Below are 20,655 nucleotides of genomic sequence, written 5' to 3'. Positions count from 1 at the left end.
GTGTTCTAAGTACTGGGTATGTGGTGACTCCTTTAATCCCTGGGAAGGGGTGTTGTGATCTTTATCATAGCTAAAGAAACTGTTGTGCATATTCCTTTGTGGTAGGGAAGCACAAAGAGGTTAAGCAAGTTGTGCAGAATCACACAGGTAGAAAGTAGCAGAGCTGAATTCTGAACCTGGGAGTGTGCCTTCAGAGCCCTCACTGTTACCTAACGTGGCCAGGTCACACCTGCCTGTAGCATGATTGTCTTGTGGGCTGAGGCTGACTTACCAGCCTCCTTTGTCCTCTACTAGATCTGGAACTGCAGAAGGCAGGTATTGTATAGCCCAGAGACCTGCACAACTCTGTGTGTGTGGTAAGAGCCTAGTAAATATATGTGTCACAGAAGAAGAAGCAGGGATGATTGGGGGTGGGGATGGTGCTGGAAGATGCCCTGGGTCTTTGGGGATGCAGAGGAGGGGAGGGAGGCAAAAGTTGGATAAAATGATCTATAAGCAGCAACATCTTGTCTTTCCCAAAGGGACTGTGACACCTTTCTCTCTGACAGGTGCAACCTGGCACCCGTGCAGGAGTATGGCCGGGATGTGGGGCTCAAGACCGACCTGGTGACCATGAACCCCTCTGTCATCCAACGGGCCTTTGAGGACTTGGTCAACGCCACCTGGCGAGAGAAGCTGCTACAGCGGCTGCGCAGTCTCAATGGCAGCATCCTGTGGATTCCCGCCTTCATGGCCAGGGGTGGCAAGGAGCGGGTTGAGTGGGTCAACGAGCTCATCTTGAAGCACCACGTCAACGTGCGTACTGCATACCCCTCTCTGCGCCTGCTGCACGCCGTCCGCGGGTGAGCCGCCTCTCCAAAGCCAGCGGGGCCATCACCAAGTCTGGGAGGGGCTTGGTGGGCAATGTTCCTTTCCCAGATGCACTTCCATCTCAGCTTACCACTCACTCGTTGTATGACCTCAGCAAGCCCCCTGACCTTTCTGAGGCCTCCCTTCCTGGAGAAAGGAGGAGGGCTGGCAGATGAGTTTCATCTGCCCAGAGAGCTGTGTTGAGAACGATGGTCCCATAACTGCTGTGTGGGGAATAAACCAGGAGGGGCAAGGATGGAAGGAGGAATGTGTGCTGGAAGCTCTTGCATTAGTCTGGGTCACAACTGACTGTGGCTTAGACTGGTATAGTGGTGGAGGATAGGCAACAGGTAGCTCAGATCAGCTGAAAACTTTGGAGTAGAGGCAGCAGGATTTACTGATGGGTTCTATTTAAGGACCTTAAGGAGTGAGAGAAAGAGAAACATCCAGGATGGCTGTTAGGATTAAAGTTTGAGCACATGGGTGGACAGTGGTGCCATTTTCTGTGAGAGGAGAGTCTGGGCCCATGCATGTTTTGGGGTATTAAGTTTGCTCTAATTTCAAGATGCCTGTTACAAAGACACCCCTCCACATGCCTGACCTTGCAGCTTGGGATCAGGCTCTGCATCCATCTGCCCATCCAACCAAATGGCAGTTTACTGACCTGCTCTAGTGGGACAAGTAAGCTCATTGTACAGATCCCCACTGACATTAAAATGCTCTTTTGCTCTTTACTGGAGCCTGAGCATAACTCAGTGTGACCCAGGGAAGCTCTCTGACCAACTCACAAAGGGTTCTTGCTATCTCACAAAGGTGACCCCTGAAGCACCCAAGCCCGCGACCAGCACTGACTGGTCTCATTAGGTTGAGTTGCCAGCACAGAAACCCATTGCCTCCAAGAAAAGCCAAGAGAAACCTTCAGTAAGAGGTGGACATACTTGTGGCTGATGGAGCAGAGTGACACCTGATGGACACAAGGTTCACTGGAACCACATCCTTATTCTGGAGGTTGACCTGTCAGGTCTTCGTTGAGCATCCACTTTATCCCTGTCACAGCGTGGGTCTGCCACAGCAGCCCCCATCTCACAGATTTAGGCTCTGTGCCTTAAATGTTGTCTTTTTCCAGAGGAGGAAAGTCTTTACATGGTTTGTGGGTGAGAGGAGATGAGAGAAGGAGAAGGGCTAGCCCATGGTAAAGAGAAACAGTCCCTTGGACAGGGAATGGGCTACTCCCTAGAAGAAACTTATGCAGTCAGAGCTATTTCCAGCTATAATTGACTCACTTTCATCTGTCAAAATAGCATTAAGCACCAGTAATAAGTCCTTTAAACAAACAGGCTGTTAATCCTGAGATGGCAACATCTTCCCTTGCAGGAACTCCCGGGAGGAAATACTGCAGGAGAGAGAACAGGGCAGGCTTCTGCTTTTAGCAAGGGGAGAAGGTGGTGAGGAAGAAGGCTTCAGGGGCCTTAGAATGGATTTCTGCCAATAGCCCTCTCCCTCTGCAGGATGTGGGGTCCAGTAGAGCATTACAGGAAAGGTAGGCAGCATCTGTAGTGAGAGTGAGGGCTTGCCTGGACTTGGTGGGAACTTACCTGTGTTTGCTGCCAAAGGAGGAATGGGTTGGGGGCTAGGGGGTATGCAGAACAAAGCCACAAGAGAAAAGACCAAGGGTTCGTAGAAAAGATAGTTGAGAAAAAACCTGGCCGGGGCAGTCTGGTCTAGCATGAGAATCATGGGCTCTGCAGTTAGGGACAGCTGGGTTCAAATCCCACTTCCATGACTCATGTGGTTGAATAGGTCCCTTGTTTCCCTGAGCCCTGCTATCTGTGTCTTCACTGTGGAACACTGCCTACATCCAAATGTGTGTCCTGTGCTGGCCAAGGGAGACACACAGTCAGTCAGTCATACCTACTGCCACCATGGCAGCTGCCACCACCCACCCACCAAGAGATTAGATTTGTCCTATGGATTTAAGCGGTAGAAATAGGACCAGAGAGTGAAACCACAGGGAGGAGCATATATATTTAGGCTCAGTTTGATCAAAGATTCTGTAGTAGAATGGTGGATTAAGTCAAAAACATCTGTCAAGATTTCTTCACCTCAACATTCAAATATGGAACAGGATAATCTTGTTTCCATATTTAAAAATCTATTGTTCAGTAAACCCCCTATTTATGAGATTGGGGTGATAAACATTTTCATTGTGGCAAAATATATACACAACCTAAACTTTACTATTTTAACCATAGTTAACTGTGCAGCTCAGTAGTGTTAAGTATACTCACACTGTTGTGAAACAAATCTCCAGAACTTTTTTACCGTGCAAGTCTGAAACTCTATACCCATTAAACAAGTCCCCCTTCCCTCCCTCTAGCTCCTGATACTGTAACCTTTCTACTTCGGTTTCCATGAACTTGGCTATTTTAGATACCTCATATCTACCTCATACAAGTAGATGCATACTGCTTTTGCCTTTTTTGTGACTGATTTCACTTAACATAACATCCTCAAGGTTTATCCATGCTTTAGCGTGTGTCAGAATGGCCTTTCTTTTGAGGACTGAATAATACTCTGTTGTATGTATACGCCAGATTTTGTCTGTCCATCCATCCATCAGTGGACATTTGGGTGGCTTTCACCTTGTTGACTATTGTGAAGAGTGCTATTGTCAACATGGGTGTGCAGATTATCTCTTTGAGACTCCGCTTTCAATGGCTGCATCGTATGATAGTCCTATTTTTGATTTTTTTAAAGAATCTCCATCCCACTTTCCACTGTGGCTGCACCATTTTACGATCCACCAGCAGTGCACAAGGGTTTCAGTTTCTCTACATTTTCACTGACACTTGTTATTCCATCTCCACATCTTTGCCAACACTTGTTATTTGGTAGTAGCCCATTTTAACCACTTTTAAGTGTACAGTTCAATCAGAAGAAATGTACTGGTAGAGGAAAATGTGGCAGAAAATTTTTATGACATTAGGTTTAGCAGTGGTTTCTTAAGTATCACACCTGAACACAGGAAACAAAAGAAAAAAGAGATAAAAGGGACTTCATCAAAATTCAAACTTTTCATGAACCAAAAAGTCAATATATTATGAGAGTGGAAAAAACCCACCTGTAGAACGGGGAGAAATATTTGCAAATCATGTATCTGATAAGGGATTAATATCCGGAGTATACGCAGAACTCCTAGATCTCAACAACACCACAAATAAATTAAACAACCCAATTTTTAAATGGGCAAATGACTTGAATAGACTTTTCTACAGAGAAGATATACAGATGGCCAATAAGCACGTGAAAAAATGCTCAACATCACTCATCATTTGGAAAGTGTAAATCAAAACCGCAATGAGTTACCACTTTCCACCCACTGGGATGGCTGCTATCAAAAAAGGGAGGAAGTAACAAGTGTTGGTGAGGATGTGAAGAAATTGGAACCTTGTGTCTGCTGGCGAGAATGTCAAGTGGGAGTCACCTTTGAGGCATCCAAGTGTCTGTTCTGCAAAAGAGAAAGCTGACGCCCAGATAAGTGGGGTGATTTGTAGGAGGACACCCAGCCAGGGAGGAACACATCCAGGAACTGAAGCACAGCCCTTTACTCTAGCCAGGGCACCAGATGCAGCAAATTCATACGTAGCCAGTTCTAGATTTGGGGCCTCAGGGAGTTCAGTGGTCTGAGTACTGTCACACCTGAGAATTGGAGTTAGGAGACCACATTGGATAGCAGTGTATGAAGACTCTCTGTGTACATGGCAGTTCTTCTGAGTCTGGGACAGCTTTTCCAACAGACAGAACAAGCTGAAAGTTCAGAACGCCTCAGAGTCTCACCAAACACCCGCTGGCAGCTGAGGCTTGATAGAGCCTTGTGGAAACTCCCGTCGAGGTTCTCAGTTTTGTTTGCCCCTTGACCTCACCTTGGCCTTTGCCTCCCTCATTTGCTTGATTGCTCCTTCACATCTAAGCCATTCAGAAGAAAAGCAGCCATCCTCAGATAGCAGCTGTGCATCCACACACTCGGAATGCAGCTGGGTGGCTTGAAATGTCCAGACATGTCCATATACAAGTCATTGTGCTCCTAGGGCTGATTTAGTGTCCCCAGTCCATCCATTCATGGGGAAAAAAAACTGTGAGATGCTCTAGTAACAGCAAATAGGCTTGTCACAAAGACCAAATGAGATCATTTATACAAATCACTTTAGAACCCAATGCTGTTCATATTAAGCCCATCTAACACTAAAACCTGGCACATGGTAGAGCCAGGCTTCATGTGAAGAGACCAAATGACCATGGTTTTAGTTCCCCTGGTTAAACAATCTCCTACTACACATTTGTGATTATTAGCCTACTTCTTATTGAGTAATAAGTTATTTGAGTAATAAGTGCCTTGAGGCCAGGATAATGCCACTTTGTGCTGCATTCCTGTCCCCTACACAGTGCCTGATACTGAGAGAGCATCTGGTGACTGGCCAGGGGGTCCCCAAGTGAACTCAGATTGATGAAGGACATGTAGGAGAATAAATGAGGGGCACAAGAAAAAAATCCCTAACATTACTATACCAGATACCATGCTAAGCATTATGACATGTAATGAGAGAACTAGTACCAATATCCTATTTTAAAGACAACAAATTGAGTCTCGGGTGGAAGTAACTTGTACAAGGCCACATGGCTGGTAAGAGATAGATTCAGGACTCCTCCCTTGCTCCTGATCACTACCCATTTGCCCCTGTGACAATAACCAGCAAATAAAGACAGGGACCCTAGAAGAATAATGTCAGGAAGGCCAAAGTCAGAGTGTGAGCTTATGAAAATATTAAGAAAAACAGAAAGGGGGCACCTGGGTAGCTCAGTCAGTGGGGCCTCTGATTTGTGATTTCAGCTTAGGTCATGATCTCAGGGTGGTGAGATTAAGCCCTGAGTCAGGCTTGGAGCTGGGTATGGAGCTTGCTTAAGAGTCTTCTCTCTATCCCTCTCTATCTACCCCTCCCCGCTAAAAAGAAAAAGAAAGAAAAACAGGGCATTTTAGTTTCAAGTAAGAAGAACCAAAAAGTTAAGAGCAGGCACTGTAGAGGCTACAAAAGACAGATAGGAACTGGACCTTGGTTTGTCTTCTACACCTGTATTCTCAGCAAAGGAGAGCTATCTTTTATCTGAATAGCATAATGAAGCCTTTGGTGTCATTATTTACCGTCCTGCTTCATTGTCCTAAACCAGTGGTTCTCAACATGGTCCCTGGACCAGTGACATTAGCACCACCCGGGTACTTGTTAGAAAGGTAAATTCTCAGGCCCACCCTACACTTACTGAATCAGAAACTATATGTCTGGGGACCAGAAATCTGCATTTTAGCAAACCCTACAGTTGATTCTGATGCACAGCACAAGTTTGAGAACCTCTACACTCAACAAAACCAAGACCTATTAACATCCCAGGAGATATCATGCACTTAGACCATAGAGCAGCTGGCCCTGATCTTCCCCAAATCATACAAAATTGGAGAAGGACAATCTGGAGCAGGCCATCCTTGCCCAATTTTCTAAAAGCAGGGAAAAGATGGACTCTAGTGAGCTTGTTATCAACCCCAAGCCATAGTCTCAAAACGGTTATCAGTGTAGTGGCTTATGAACACCTGAAGATGAAGAAGCAAACATCAAGAGCAGTGTGCTCATGGGGCGAACAGCAGAGCACACTGTCCTGGTCTGCTCTTCTGGGAAGGGTAGGAGACAGGTAGATGTGGAATCAGTGTAGTCATTTTATATCTTGGTTTAGGTCGGATACTGTGATAAAGTATTTCTTGAGCAGCATGGAGAATAGTGACATTTCAGCAGGTAAAAGGGAACAAATGTTAAGTCTCAGAGAAAACTAGTAAAATAGATACTGTTTTCATCCCCATTTTACTCATAAGGAAACAGGCTCAGGGATGTTAAGTGAAGTGCTCCAGCTCACTCAGATGAGGAGGAGAGGGACTAAAACCCATGTGTATGGGTTTCAGTTGGGTCTACTCTTCCACTGCCATCCCTCTTCTCATGTCCTTGACAGACTGACCACTGTTGACCATGGACACCCAAAGACACTAATTAAAAGTTGACTTCATGCGGATCTCTCAGAACACAACACCAGCCTCCTATGCTACCAGCTGTCCTCATTTTTACCAATGACTTAAACAAAGGCATCAATTGTTTTCTTAGCCAGTTCATAGAAGACATGACTTTGGGGGGATTCCTAATATTTGAGTTGAATCCAAACTACCTTTGGTGGGCTGAAAGAAGAAGCCAATTTAAAAGGGTTAAATATAATACAGACAAATGCAAAATTCTGTACCTAGGTTCTAAATAATTGTATAGGTGCAATGAACATTGCCAACCAGCAACAGGAGTGTGGTTGGTTGCTCAAAGGGATAAGATGATCTTAGATCACAGTGATGTATGTATAACACTTTGAGAGTTGAGGTCAGCAATGACCTTGGTTGGGTCCCACTTGGAGAAATTTGGGGTTCCATGCTGGAGAGGGACCACAATGGCAGAGAAATTCAAAAGTTGAAAGTTTTGGGAGAGAAATCTCCAAAGAGCATGAGAGCAATCTTTCTTCAGTTAGCAAATACTTATTTGCTATAAGCTAGAAGGCCCCAGGCCTGGGTTGAGGGAACACAAAAACCAATGAAACAGGGCTTTTGCCCTTGAGGAGCTCACAGATTTGGCCTGCAAGGCTCCAGGTGTAGAACTAGGGCTGAGAAGGGATCTACAATGAGTCAGGTGTCATCTGGACCCTGGAAAAAGCATTCCCACAAATAAGGGTCATCTGAAATGAGCTTGGTTGCCTCTTGTTCAGACAGCAGTGAATGCCCCTTGCTGGGCCATAACTTGGGAAATCTGCGTCATACAGAGTTAGTGTATCAGTCTTCCAGGGCTGCTGTAGGATCACAGGCCAGGTGGCCTCAATTGACAACAGTAAGTTATTGTCTCACAAATCTGGAGGCTGGAAGTCCTTCTGAGAGCTCTGAGGTTAGAATCTGTTCCAAGCCTTCCTCTTGTGGAGGAGCATCTCCATCATTTTCTGTGTCTGCTTGTTTATCTCCAAATCCACCCCCACCCCGCTCCCACTTAAAAGAACATCAGTTGGATTGGAATAGAGGCCACCCTATTGATTCTTGCTGGTCTGAGGCAGTTATTGGGCCTGGGTATCACAGAGAGGGGACAATGTGGTGCAGAGAAGGCCTGTCCTTTGACTCTTACTGGCTGAACAGCTCTTCCAGGGGGCTTCCAGCTCTGCCAGCCTGCAAGAGTGGCACAGTGCCCTGGCTGGCTGTTGGCAAGGGAGGTGAACAGCCCAGGGGAAGGACACCCAGGCAGTTGAATATGGCTGCAGGAAGGGGAAAACTCTGGTCTGCAGATGGTAGTGAATGGCTCAGATTCAATTATGACAATAGGGAAGGCTGTGACCCATAGAGAGGGTGGCCCTCGGGCAGGAAAGCAGTCCACTGCCTGGCCCATTTAGCTGCCCAGACCATGGGCTTGGTGCGGAGGAAGCCTGTGAATTGGTGCTTAATTAGGCACCAAAAGTGCTGAACGTCGGCCCTAGGATGGCAGTGATCCAGCGGGCATCCCTGCCAGAGCTGGAGCAGCAGATCAGCAGAGTGGGCATTGCTGACTGGCAGCAGGGAGCAGATACCCAAGCGCTAGATGGGTGAGGGAGCAAGCATGGTGCAGAGAATGAGAGGCAAGACCAGCACAGGTTGGAGGTGCCCTCTCCCAAGCATGCCCATCACGGTCCCAAGAATATGTCCCTAGGGTCAGTCCAGTAGCTGGGTTCCAGTCTCCTCTAGGGGACATGGAGTATGGAAGTACATTTCAGGGCAGTGCTACATAGAGAAAAGGAGGGAAGTCTGTGGTACTAAGGCACAGATGGCATTTTGTCACTTTTCATAGACTATTTTTTTTCAAATAGCAATGCACATAGTAAAAAGAAAAATCCAAACAATATAAAAGGATCTGAAGTGGAAAGTGAGTGAGTCCACCTCCACAGAGGCAGCCTGTTACACTGGTTTTCTGTGTTTATTCTTCCAGAAATATCCACTTTTTTACACATAAGGGAGCATGTTTTAGGCACTGTACCTTGCTAAATTCTGGAAATCCTTCCACATCAATACACACCACCCTGTTCTCCTTCACAGTGTCTGGACCATAATTTATGGGGGCAGAAGCCATGGTGGGCATTGCAGTTTTTCCCAATCTTTTGCTAGTATCATCAGTGCTACGGTGATCATCTATACCGACATCTGCACTTATGTACCTCTGTAGGCTTGCTCTTTAGACATGCCATCGCTAAAAAGAGACGCATGTAAGCCTTGTTAGTTTTTATAGAGGTTACCAAATTGCCCTCCCTAGAGGCAGGTACCAATTTACACTCCTACTTATGATTATTGAAAATGCCTGCTTTCCCATAACCTCACCAGCATGGTAAATTACCAACATTTGTTATCTTTGCCAATCCAGCGGAAAATGCCATCTGATTGTTGTGTGAAATTAGATTCCTTTAATTATGAATGAGGTTAATTATAATTTTTTTCCTATTTGGAGCGGCATCAGTTTAGATTCCAGAATCCAGCCAGAAGTTTTTGGCCCTCAAGAGGTGGTCTTTCTGGATCCCTGCTGGGCCAGAGGTGATCCCTGTAGGTGAGTGACAGTCTCTTGACTCTTCCAGGGACCTGCCCTATAGCAGAAGGAAGTTCTGAAGTAATCGGTGTCATGGTTTTCCTCCTTTCTTTCAGCAACAAAGGTCTAAGGCCACGTTAGCCTGCCTTTCACATGGGCAGACCTAGTGGCAGCTTAGAAGGGTCTGTGGGAAGCCAGCCTCTTCCACTTCCAGTGCCCCCACAGGGAGCCACTAGCCCCCGCTTGCTCATTTTCACTCCTGGCTTCATTAAATAGAGATTTGTGATGCACCCATTTTGTGCCTGAGCTATCCTAGCTAGCATCTGGAGCTATATAGAAACAGGAAGCCAGTCCACTTGCTCACAGAATTTTAAATTGTAAGGGAGGAGAAAGGCAAGTAAATGAATAATTATACCATGGCATGATAAGTGCTGTGATCAGAAAAGAACAGCACACAGGGCACAAACCCATTGAGGGAGGTCCAGGAAGTGCCACTGAAGCCGAGACCAGAAAAAGGGGTTACCAGCCAGGAGAACTGGGAGTTGCTGTGTCCTCATAGGAAACAAGAAGATCCTTATAGCAGTGTGGCTATGCATGCTGGGTGGTGAGAGGGATCCCAGGCCCAGGCCACAAGGGCTTGGTGACTGGATGTTGTCCTGGGGACTCCGAGAGTCATTAGGGAGTTTTTGGTGGCGTGGTTATCCTTGAAGTTAACCTTGCTTACATGAGTGTAGAGCACTGGCATGGGTGAGCATCAAGGCCTGGGGACCAGGAATCAGCCTCAAGCATCCACGGGACTTGGTCAGCCCTGCACTCCAGCCCCAGATTTTGAGACAAAAGCCCCAGCTCTCTATTTTCACAAAGCTGAGCAGCCTTGTCCTGAGATGTTCCTCAGGATACCAGAACCCTCAGCAGTGTTCCCAAAGAAAAGACAGCAATGGGCTGTGGGTCCCTTAGATCAGGGCCCAGGCTGCTGATGTGGATAATGGGAGACCAGGGTTCAGAGGGTCCTGTCCCCGACTTTGCTGCTCATCTTGCACAAAGTGTCACCAAGTGTCCCATGGCAACCACCTGTAAGGCAGTCCTGCTTTTAAGGGACAATATGAGCTAGTTCCCACAAAGTGCTCTTAACATCTTACAGAAAGCCTTTTGGTTCCTTTTTCCAACAGTGGCAGCCACTGTGCTTGCCACATACTGAGCCCAGAAATCCAGAAAGAAGGATAAATGTGCTTTGGAGATGATTTTGGCGATCCTCATCTATAGCTGTCTATGCTCATAAAATACGGCACTTAATCGTCTTGGCAATTGGGGTAACCAATTTGGAAAATAATTACTGCCTTCTTTGAGATTACTTTGCCTTCTAATTAAAATCTCAAGACTGGGATATTAAAGGTGCATTGTCAATACAATATCCCGGATGCACCCAGCTAACCTCATTTGGGAAGGCAAAATTAATTAGTTTGTGTTTTAACACCCAGCTGTTATCCTGAGGAAGGAAATCGTCTGCAAGTCGGCCACACACACAGTCTCTAAATTGGCCAGAGTGACTGAGGGGGGATAGAAAGGAAATCAAGGATGATTTGTTCCCACATAACTCAGTCAGCTCCCATTACAAGCTGCTCATTAAATGGCATCCCCGCATCCCCATCAGACATTGCTCAAGAGTGTTCTTGTTCACCCGTGGAGGCAGAATGGAAAATAAGTGGGTCCCTCCATGCCATTGAGCTCTCCATTCATTCTGGAGCCTCCTTTGCTGTTAACACCTGTCTCAGTGATTGATTCTCCAGGGGAAAGCCGGCAACAGATCGAAGAGGGTGGGCACCTCTCTCCCTGTCCCTGCTGGCCACAGGTACGAGGCTGTGTGCCTTCCTGGCCTCCCTCTTTCTCCTTTTCAACTTCTATTTCTCAGTTCCATCTAAGTCAAACATTTGCTGACCACAATGGAATCCAGGATAATAATGTTTCTAGGCTGTGCTGCAGTAATGACCCCAGGGCCTCGTGGTTTAGCATAACAGAAGCTGATTTCTCGTTTATGCAAAGTGTGATGCAGGTCAACATGAGCTCTCTTCCAGCCAGTGATCCAGGGATCTAGGATCCTTCCTTCTTAGACTGACATGGCCGTTATGGGACACTCTGAGGTTCCTCATGGCAGAAGAGAAGGAAGGACTGTGGGCCCTTAAGGCACGTTGGCCCCCCCCAAGGGACACCCTTCCTGTCACAGCCTGTTGGCCAGAACTGGTTACATGACCCCAGTCCCATTGCAAGAGATGCTGGGAGATGTAGAAGGGCACATGGAGTGTTTGTTGACCACTTCTGTCCCTGCCACAGTGCTCCGGCTGCCCTATGCATTGAGCCAGGTGCCTCTGAACCCCCTACCAGGAGTCTGAGGCATGGCCCCTGCTCTTGAGGAGATGGCAGCACAGTTTTGCGTGGGAGGCCCACTCACCGAGTAATGGATTATCAGGCCGGATTGATAAGCACAACAGTAGAAGTAGAAGCAAAGTTCATGAAAGTAGGTGGAAGTGATTCCCTAAGCATGAACCAGGAAAAAGAGGGTGGAACAGAAGGAACATTTCCAGGAAGATGTAATTCATGTGCTTGGTTTTGGGGCAGAGGAGAGACAGTTCACCACTGGGATATGTGGAGGAAAGTCACATCTGCAGGGAGGGCACAGCATGTGTCCATGTAACCTCAGACCTCCTAATGATCAAATTCTTCCCTCCCCACCCCTGAGCACAGCACTGATGTCCTGAAAAGAAATTCATTTCCAAAAGCCTCCTCACACTAAGGTCTTATAATCTGAGAATAAACAAACCACAAATCCCTAATATGGCATTGGTGACCTATGTTAGGGTTTGAATTTGCTCAGGGAGCAAATAGCCCTATGCTCTCATGCAGGGACACTGCAGTGGCTTGCATGCCCCTGAGGAGTACTAACAGCTACTACAGCCAGCTTGTGCCCACCCTGACTCTCCAGAACCACCATGGGGTGGAAAAGGTCCAAGAATCAGAAGTAGGGAGGCTACATTTTATCTAAGCCCTGTCTAACCAGCTGCATGAGGAGCACCGCTGCTCAGGCACATCTCCCTGGACTCCCACGTTTTCCTCTGGAACCTGAAAGAACAGGACAAATCCAATCTAGGAGGCCCATGGATTACCTGCAAATACAACCTGTTCATTCACCCAACAGGGCCTCACATGGTGTTTTTAAATTTTTTTCAATAGTTACCAACATTCAAAAATTTGAAGGAATTGCATAGAAATCCAGATCTCTGGTAACTGGAAAACAATCAGAAAATTTGGCACCACCACACTGGACAACAGTAAAACTGCCTACCCCCTTAGATACCACAGTCCCCACCACTCCCTGTTGCCTTGGCAACCCTGAGGCCAGGCACTGGTTTTTCCTGCACATGTCCCAGCTCCCAGCTCACTCGGTTACATCCCCTGCCAGGCCATTGGGCTAGACGAGTCTCCAGGACTCAACCATCTTTAAAACTCAATGAGTATTCCTTAGGCTTACTCTTTTCCCATATTTTCTCTAAATATACCTTATTCTTAGCAGAACTACCCACCAGTGAGAGCAGGGCTTCTTGTCCTTGGCTGAACATTTGAACTACTGGGGGAGGTTTTTAAAAACCTCAGTGTCCAGCCTGCACCTGAGGGTTGCACTCAGGATCAGTCTTCTTAAAGCTCTAGGTCAAGAAGCACTGAGTTAGAACCGAAAATGCAATGGACCAGCTCAGGAGGGTGTTGAGATCCCTGTTGTAGGAGGTGGTTAAGCCAGGGCAGATGAGCACTTTGCAACGATGTGTGGGTGATCCAAACATCAGCTGCTACTCTCCCAGGATTCTTCTCCTTCCATTCTCCCTGCCTTTACCCCTCAGCACCTTCCCAAGCTCAGCTCAACCCCATTAAATCTATAGTGCGCAGGTGGTCTCAGGAAGGGCACCTTATCTCTTAAGCCTCAACCTCAGCACCAAGCCCCCCACCCCCCAAGCCAGCACCATGCCTCCCACATGTCAGTTGGGAGTAAGCCTCTCAGCAGTTCAGGAAAGAAGACATGATGAAGGTCTGCAGGATGTCCACACAGGCTTTTCCCTATTACTTCCCAGTTGTGCTTGTAGTTAACGGAGCCATTGTCTTGCTCCCCATCTTTGTCCTTTCCATCTGATTTTGGGTTGAAAAGTTCAGCTGCAGGGAAGTTTCTTGGCCCAGACAGGATGAAACAGGAGGAGATGCAACCAGAGTGGTCTTCAACTGAAAGACTTACAACAAAAGCCTGGGTGTCTAGGTGCTGCCCTGGAGGCTAGCATGGTGCCCTAGAGAATCATGCTCACGGGATGGTGTGGGGATTGGGGTGGGGGATATGTTTCACTATATCACATATTACATGATTTACTAAAATTATATGGGTTACTAGGAATCTCTAACTTGTCTGATTCAAAGGCTAATACCTCCTCCCAAAAAAAAGGATTTAAGGTTAACTTTCTGGAATGTCTTGGTGTTTCCTTTTTGAGACTGCAGAAAGAACCACTGGTGAAAGGAAGGGCATACTGGAACTTCTAGAAAATCTTACCCCTGCCCACCCAACTTTTTTCCTAAAAGTGCTGTGAAGAATATGAAACATTTTCAACTTTCAGCAATGTGTAAATGTCCTGCCTGGCATACTTTTACTTCCAGCATGAATTTAACTGGTGTGTTTGACTATAAAGTCACACCTGTCACTGTGCTGAGGGTCATCAGAGGCTGCGCTGCCGCTGGGGAGTGGATGTTCCTCACAATGGCAGGCGGAGCATGTGAGATGAGGCGCACAGAGTTTGAGGGCAGAAAAACGCGGTCAGTGTCTGGGGTGTGGGCGCGCAGCAGGAAGGAGTTGGTGGTAAGGAATGCTTTCTACCAAGGCATACCCATTGCATTTAAGGGGACTCAGTGTAAGGTAAGGAGAAGCTTCTTACAAGGAATCAAGAGGGTAAACCACACATCCCAATGAGTTGTAAATCCAAGCGGAAGAACCACAGTGGAAAGTCAAACTGGTGGCAAATAGAATGGATGTTTTCCCACTTCTGGAGAAACATCTAGATTGTGTTGAAACTTAGAGATCCCCTGGTCTATGGCCCACCATAATATAGATGCGAAAAATTAGGTCCAGCAAGGAGAAGTAACCTGCTACAGCATGCAGGTAGCTGTGGACAGAACTGTCACTTGAAACTCAAGTCTAAAAAGTTGGTAGCTCCCCCAGACCTCTGTTTCCTAGACTGTGGAATGGAGATGGGTTCTTCCTCACTGCTGGCTGAAGGAAACTGAGACCCTCTGTGTGCAGAGATAGCCCATGCCTTGCCCAGCACTGGGCCCCTGAGCCCAGTGCCATGCTCTCTCCACTTCTCTGTAGCTCATCTTGTTACCCCCGACAGATTCCTAGGTAGGAAGCGGGAACTCCCATTTCAGAGGGAGGTATGCCAATGCCATGACAGGCCGTGAGAAGAGAGCACAGTAGAACCGGCTTCACCAGGCAGAGCACCATCTGGTGTCCCCTCAGCTCTCAGGGAAGCCACCCAGGGTCAGAGGTGGGCAGCCTGCTTGAGAGATTGGGGGTCCTGCAGGCAGGGATGGGAAGGAAATCCAATGATGCTCAAGAGACAAGGAAGTCAATCTCTGCTGGGGTCAGGAATGGTGACAGGCAAAGGCACATACCACAGGACCCTCCACAAAGGGAAGGTGGTGGGCACTGTGCATGAGCCACCCCTTAATCAGGGGTCTGCATTCTGTGGCCCGAGCAGCAAGTTGCCACGCCCACATGTGTCATCTGTGGCTCTCTCGTGCTCCAACAGCAGAGGCCGGGAGCATGACTGCAAAGCCAAAAATATCTACCAGCTGGCTCTTTATAGAAAAAGTTTGCCTGCCCCTGCTTTAGATTTCAACAAGCCTGAGCTCAGGTCAAGGTCTTGCCCTTTCTACCTAGGTGACCTTGGACAAGCTACTTTTGTCTGAGCCTCATTTCTCCATCTGGACCTACTAACAGGCTCATTATATTCCCACAAAAGTCATATATGTGAAAGAACACAGCACAGGGAACATTTCTGTTGCTTAATAAATGTTGGTAGTCAATCCCTGTGAAGGGAATAGGTAACCAGTGGCTCGATTGATCGCCACAATTCTTGGAGTGGCAGGGAGCAGGCTGCTGGACAGTTTAAAGTTGTCCTCTTCCTGGAAAGGAGGATTCACAAACTCATGTTTCTTTTTTGTTTCTTTCCTCACTTCTTTTATTTTTCTAGATACTGGCTGACCAACAAAGTTCACATCAAAAGACCCACCACTGGTCTCTTGATGTATACCCTGGCCACACGTTTCTGTAACCAGATCTACCTCTACGGCTTCTGGCCCTTTCCACTAGATCAGAACCAGAACCCGGTCAAATACCACTATTACGACAGCCTCAAGTATGGCTACACCTCCCAGGCCAGCCCCCACACCATGCCCTTGGAGTTCAAGGCCCTCAAGAGCCTGCATGAGCAGGGGGCTTTGAAACTGACTGTTGGCCAGTGCGACGGGGCTACGTAAGGTGGGCACCCCATGGGACTCAGTGGCTCACATTTCCTGCCAGCTACACCACAGGCAGATGGGAGTCGGGGTGGCACAAACTATAGAACAAGCAGGCTAGTGGTTTTCTTTGTTAAAGTGTAAAACAGTGACCAGAATATATATATCTATACCTGCATATATATATTGACCTGAGTATTTATAACTGTGTGGTGTTCATCTAGCATTAGGCAGATAAGCCACAGGAAGAAGGTGTGGAGAACCCACCCAAACTGGATTGAGACTCAGTCCATCTTTAGGGGCAGAAGGACTTGGCATGAAAAGAAGCCAGTCCCATGACTTTGGATGACAAACTGCCTCCTGGGTTGGAGAGATCTTTGGGCTCATGGATGGATAGAGAGCCACCTGTTGGCAGCTGCCCCGAGCCTCTGAGATACGCAGATTCTGGGTGAGCCAAGACCCAGAGGGGACAACCTGACCCAAGTCTGAAATGGTGCTGTTCACAGAGGAGAAGGAGGTTGAGGGGTCCAGCCTGGCAAAAGAGTACAAGGATACCAAGAACCAGAGGCTACTTCAGAGCTGTGGGCCTGGCCCCGCAGACTTAGAGTTGAACTGTCCAAGGGATGATCCACAGTGGACCCAGCTGTCCCAGACAGGCTTCCACAGCTATGGAGAGAAGGCTAGCGAAGAATCCATGGACAGTCCAAATTCTGGCTTTGCAAGAACCACCAAGACCTGGACAGAGCAGACAGATGATACTAAAGAGCTGGTATGTTTCCCTGGTGTTTTTGGAAAATTGAGATTTCCTGCTCAGGGGCAGCACTCCACCCCACAACAGGGCAGAAGAGTGTCCAAAATGTGGTTGTTTGATGGATGTTCTTTAAAGAGACTAGTGCCCCCCCAAGGAGGAAGGGACCCTGAGATCTCACCCTCTGGGTTAGCCCACTTCCTGCTCTATTAGAATGTCACATGAGGGATGGTACTGTCCCCTTCTCCCACTAGGGAAGCCACAGCAGAGGCTTGAAAGGGCTCTGTCAAGATAAATGTCATCCCTTTAAAAATATATATGATTGCCTTTCGGGGTGCCTCACAGAGCCCCAGAGTGTGAGACCTGAAAATATGTTAAGCACCTAGCTCCATTTCTCTGACACCACTCTGTTTGCTTTCTGCATCGTGCACTCACGGGGCTTCTGCAGCCAGACTGCTGTGTCAATGTCACTTTCTCATCATCTTCCTATCCTGATGGTCACACAAGCCGGCATGGAGCTCCAACACCGAGCTTCTCAAGTCTGCAGGGAGAGGTTCCAATGTCCACCCCCATCCCCACCTACCCACCCTCCTCCAGAGGCAACAATTTTAGAATTTCACAAAATCCTTTTTGCCCTCTATTAAGATTAATTGTTAAGACTTCTTCTTCTTTTTTTTTTTTAACCCAAAGCCAAATGCAGTATCCAAACACTGGGCATAATCTCCCCCAGGGAAATCTGGGCTCCATGCCAATCACTTAGGGGCTGGAATCAGAGGTCACATATAGACGAGCCTTGGCAGGCTTGATTTGTTGGATGTATTCCCCTGCCTGATAAATAACAGTGTTTTAAAACATATTTGAAAGATAAGTAAAAAACCATTATCTTGAAGGTGAAGGGAGTTAAGAAAAGTAACCAAGATCTGCTCCTAAGCACACGAGACCGGACATAATTAATCAGCGGCGACTCAGAACAGGACATTTGCTCTAAATTAATGGCTGCTGGGAAGCAAGCGGAGGCGTTAGGAGGATACTCAGAACCATTCACCCCACACGTGGGTGCTCCAGCTCCAAACCACAGCTGCGATCGCCACCCTGCATCTCTCTGCTTCTTCCCTTCTTGTCCTTGCTTCAAGTCTGATGCTTCAAGTTGATGCTTCAAGTCTGAGGTTTGGGATTTGCATCATAAAATGAATATTTAAAAAAGCAACAGCCCTAACAGCCTCTGTGGGAACTGAGTGGTTTGGACTCCCTTGCAAGAAGTGGAAATAATTAACATCATATTTTACGCTTCTCCAGAGCCTTTCATCTTGAGGATCTCAAAGGCCCTGGAAGACATTTAATATCTGAAGCTGGCAATGCCCTGGGGAACAGGTAGTCTTGCCTGGGCCTCGGTGGATTAACCAAGGCTTTGGACTCCAGAACGTTCCAGTGGTGAGTCCTGAGGGGAGCTGGGATGTCAGGTCCTGGAGTCGGCCCCACGCTCCGTGTACCAGCCAGCAGCCTGCCCTGCAGGGCACTTCAAAGCAAGAGCTCCGTGGAAGAGATGGCTTTCCTTCAGTCCCATATTGGTCTTGGTTCCTTAGACGGACACTAGTGGCTGCTGAAGTAGAAGGAGTCCTGAGAACATGCCCTCAGGTTCTCTCCAGAGAAGAGCTGGGAAGCCAGGACCGTCCACATCCCTCCGTTCCCCTACTCACAGGTCCTGCGCTGCCGAGTGCTTCCCATCTGATGGCAGGAGCTCCAGGGGCCTGGGCTTCCCACCTCCTCCTGCCCCTCCACCTGGGTGTGCAGGCAGGAGGCAGCCCATCCTCTCTGCCCATTGAGAGTAGCTAACTGCACAGGCCAGCTAGCCTGTGTGGCCCCGAGGAGTCCCAGCCTGCACCCTGCTACCCTCCTCCACCGCCTTGTGACTGCAGTGGTCACAGCCATCCTCGGAGCAGGAGACCCTTTCAGTCACCTCCTATTGACCATGAGTCAGTCCCCAAATGCCCCACCATCACTCACCCTGGAGCCTCTGAGACCTGCATGCTCCTCAAGCCCCCAAATGCCCACCATTTGCCATCGGCCACCTCCTTGGCTGAAGAGAGGGAGCCATCTGAAATACCAACTCTCCTCCAAATCTCTTGATCCCTTTCCTCCCCACTCCTCTCCTTCCTCCCATTTCTGAAGAAGTGACATCCTCCTCTGGCCAGTGACATATTGCCACACACCCCAGCCACTCCTCTGCCACCTCTGTCCTCACTTCCACCAGGACACACTCTTCCACCCATCCCGGCTCCTACAGCCTCTTCCCTCACCTTCCCTCCACCACCAGCCCTGGGAAGGGGTCTCTGGTGCTTGCGCTGCCGTCCCCTACACCTGTCTGGCCTCCTTGCTCTGGGGACCTGCGATTCAGGGCTCTCCATGTTGCCACATGGAAAGACCCTTTGTCGTCACCCAGCTCCCCACATCGCTGGGCTCCACAGCGACACCTGCTGGACACCTGCCCTTCTGTGCCCAGGATGCCATGTTCTCCTGGTGTTTCTCTTCCCTTCCCAGAGCCTCTTCATCATTTATTTATGTATTTATTTATTTAAGTATTTATGATTTATTTATTGCCACCCTTTCCTTGATCTTAAAAAGGACCCAAGGTGGGTCAGACCATTATTTCCCTCCCTCCACCTTGCCCCACTGCACAGACACTCCCTACTTTGGCGCTTTCCATTGTGCCCCTACCCACCTGCTCCCATGGCACCATAGATTCCATATATCCGAAGCCAAGTTTATCATCTCTGCCTCCCCTTACTCCACGATCCCCCCTCTTCTTGCTAGAAGCCCCGCGAGCCTCTCAACCCCCCAAGTCTGAGACCCTAAAATCATCTTCGACTCTTCTCCATGGGTTCCCTTGTCACCCCTCCCCACCAGCACTGCCCTTGCTTCCCTCGCTTGCACAATTTTAGCAGCCCTCTCCTCCCCCCTGCTTCCCCTCTGGGCATGTTTGCACAGCCCCCATCTGTCCTGCACCTGCGTAGGCATTTATCTTCAGGCATTCACAAACCTTTAAAAGTCACCCCCACCCTGGCCCACAAAATAAGGTACAAGTCTCCACCCTGACATTACAGATCACCCAATAAGGCCCCGTTCCTTCTTTACATCCTGTACCGGTCCATCTGGAATCGTCATTTCTGGAAAGGGTGCCTGGTTTCCCTGTCTCTGTGCCTTTGGTCTTGCTGTTTTCATCTCCTGGGACTCTCTCTTCTGTTCCCTTTAAGGCCCATGCAGAAACCACATCTTCCATGAAGCCCTCCCTGATCTACCAACCACTGGGATCTCTCCCTCCACTGAACCACCGTAGCACTTTATTTGTGCCTTTCTAATGGCACTTACCATATTCTGCCTTGTATTATAGTTATCGTGCACTTGTCCTATGAGTGTTCTTAGATTGTAAGCTCGCCAAGGGCAGGGACTGTGTTTTATTCATCTGTATCCATCACAGCACCCGGAGTGGTGCATAGCACATAGCAGTTGCTCAATAAATGTTTGTTGGATTAAATCCTGAATGCCTGTGGAGGACTGTGTAATTAATGGTCATTTTGCATCAGGAATGTCATAAGAACCTCCAAAAAATCCTATGAGTTGGGCAGATGCAGAGATCATTATTCTTATTGGATGGGTCATAAAATTGAGGCAGAAAACCTACAGGAAACCCCTGTAGGGGGCTCACTGGCAGAATTTGCACCCAGGTCCTATCCCCACTCCATGGCATCTTCTGTTAATCCTTGTGGCTGGGTCACTGCAAATTGGAAATTGACCCCAAGCACAGTCTTGGCTGTCATGGGTCTGGCATTACCTTCACAGAGTCAGACAAACCTCAGCATG

The 20,655-nt window shown here is 48.1% G+C and overlaps 1 protein-coding gene across 1 annotated transcript in view; it reads left to right on the top strand.

The window, feature by feature from the left end:
- The window catches only part of ST8SIA2 (ST8 alpha-N-acetyl-neuraminide alpha-2,8-sialyltransferase 2), a 65,972-nt gene extending 45,636 nt beyond the window's left edge, over positions 1 to 20,336 (top strand). Inside the window, exons 5-6 of the mRNA XM_026001470.2 lie at positions 549 to 842; positions 15,785 to 20,336. Coding sequence (XP_025857255.1) covers positions 549 to 842; positions 15,785 to 16,070 — 580 coding nt within the window. The 3' untranslated portion in view covers positions 16,071 to 20,336. The remainder of the gene's footprint in view (positions 1 to 548; positions 843 to 15,784) is intronic.
- Positions 20,337 to 20,655: the final 319 nt, after the last annotated feature.

The sequence above is a fragment of the Vulpes vulpes genome, chromosome 14 (assembly GCF_048418805.1).
Source record: "Vulpes vulpes isolate BD-2025 chromosome 14, VulVul3, whole genome shotgun sequence".
Classification (NCBI taxonomy): domain Eukaryota; kingdom Metazoa; phylum Chordata; class Mammalia; order Carnivora; family Canidae; genus Vulpes; species Vulpes vulpes.
Note: the sequence above shows the minus strand (reverse complement) of the source record. Positions and strands in the feature narration are given on the sequence as shown.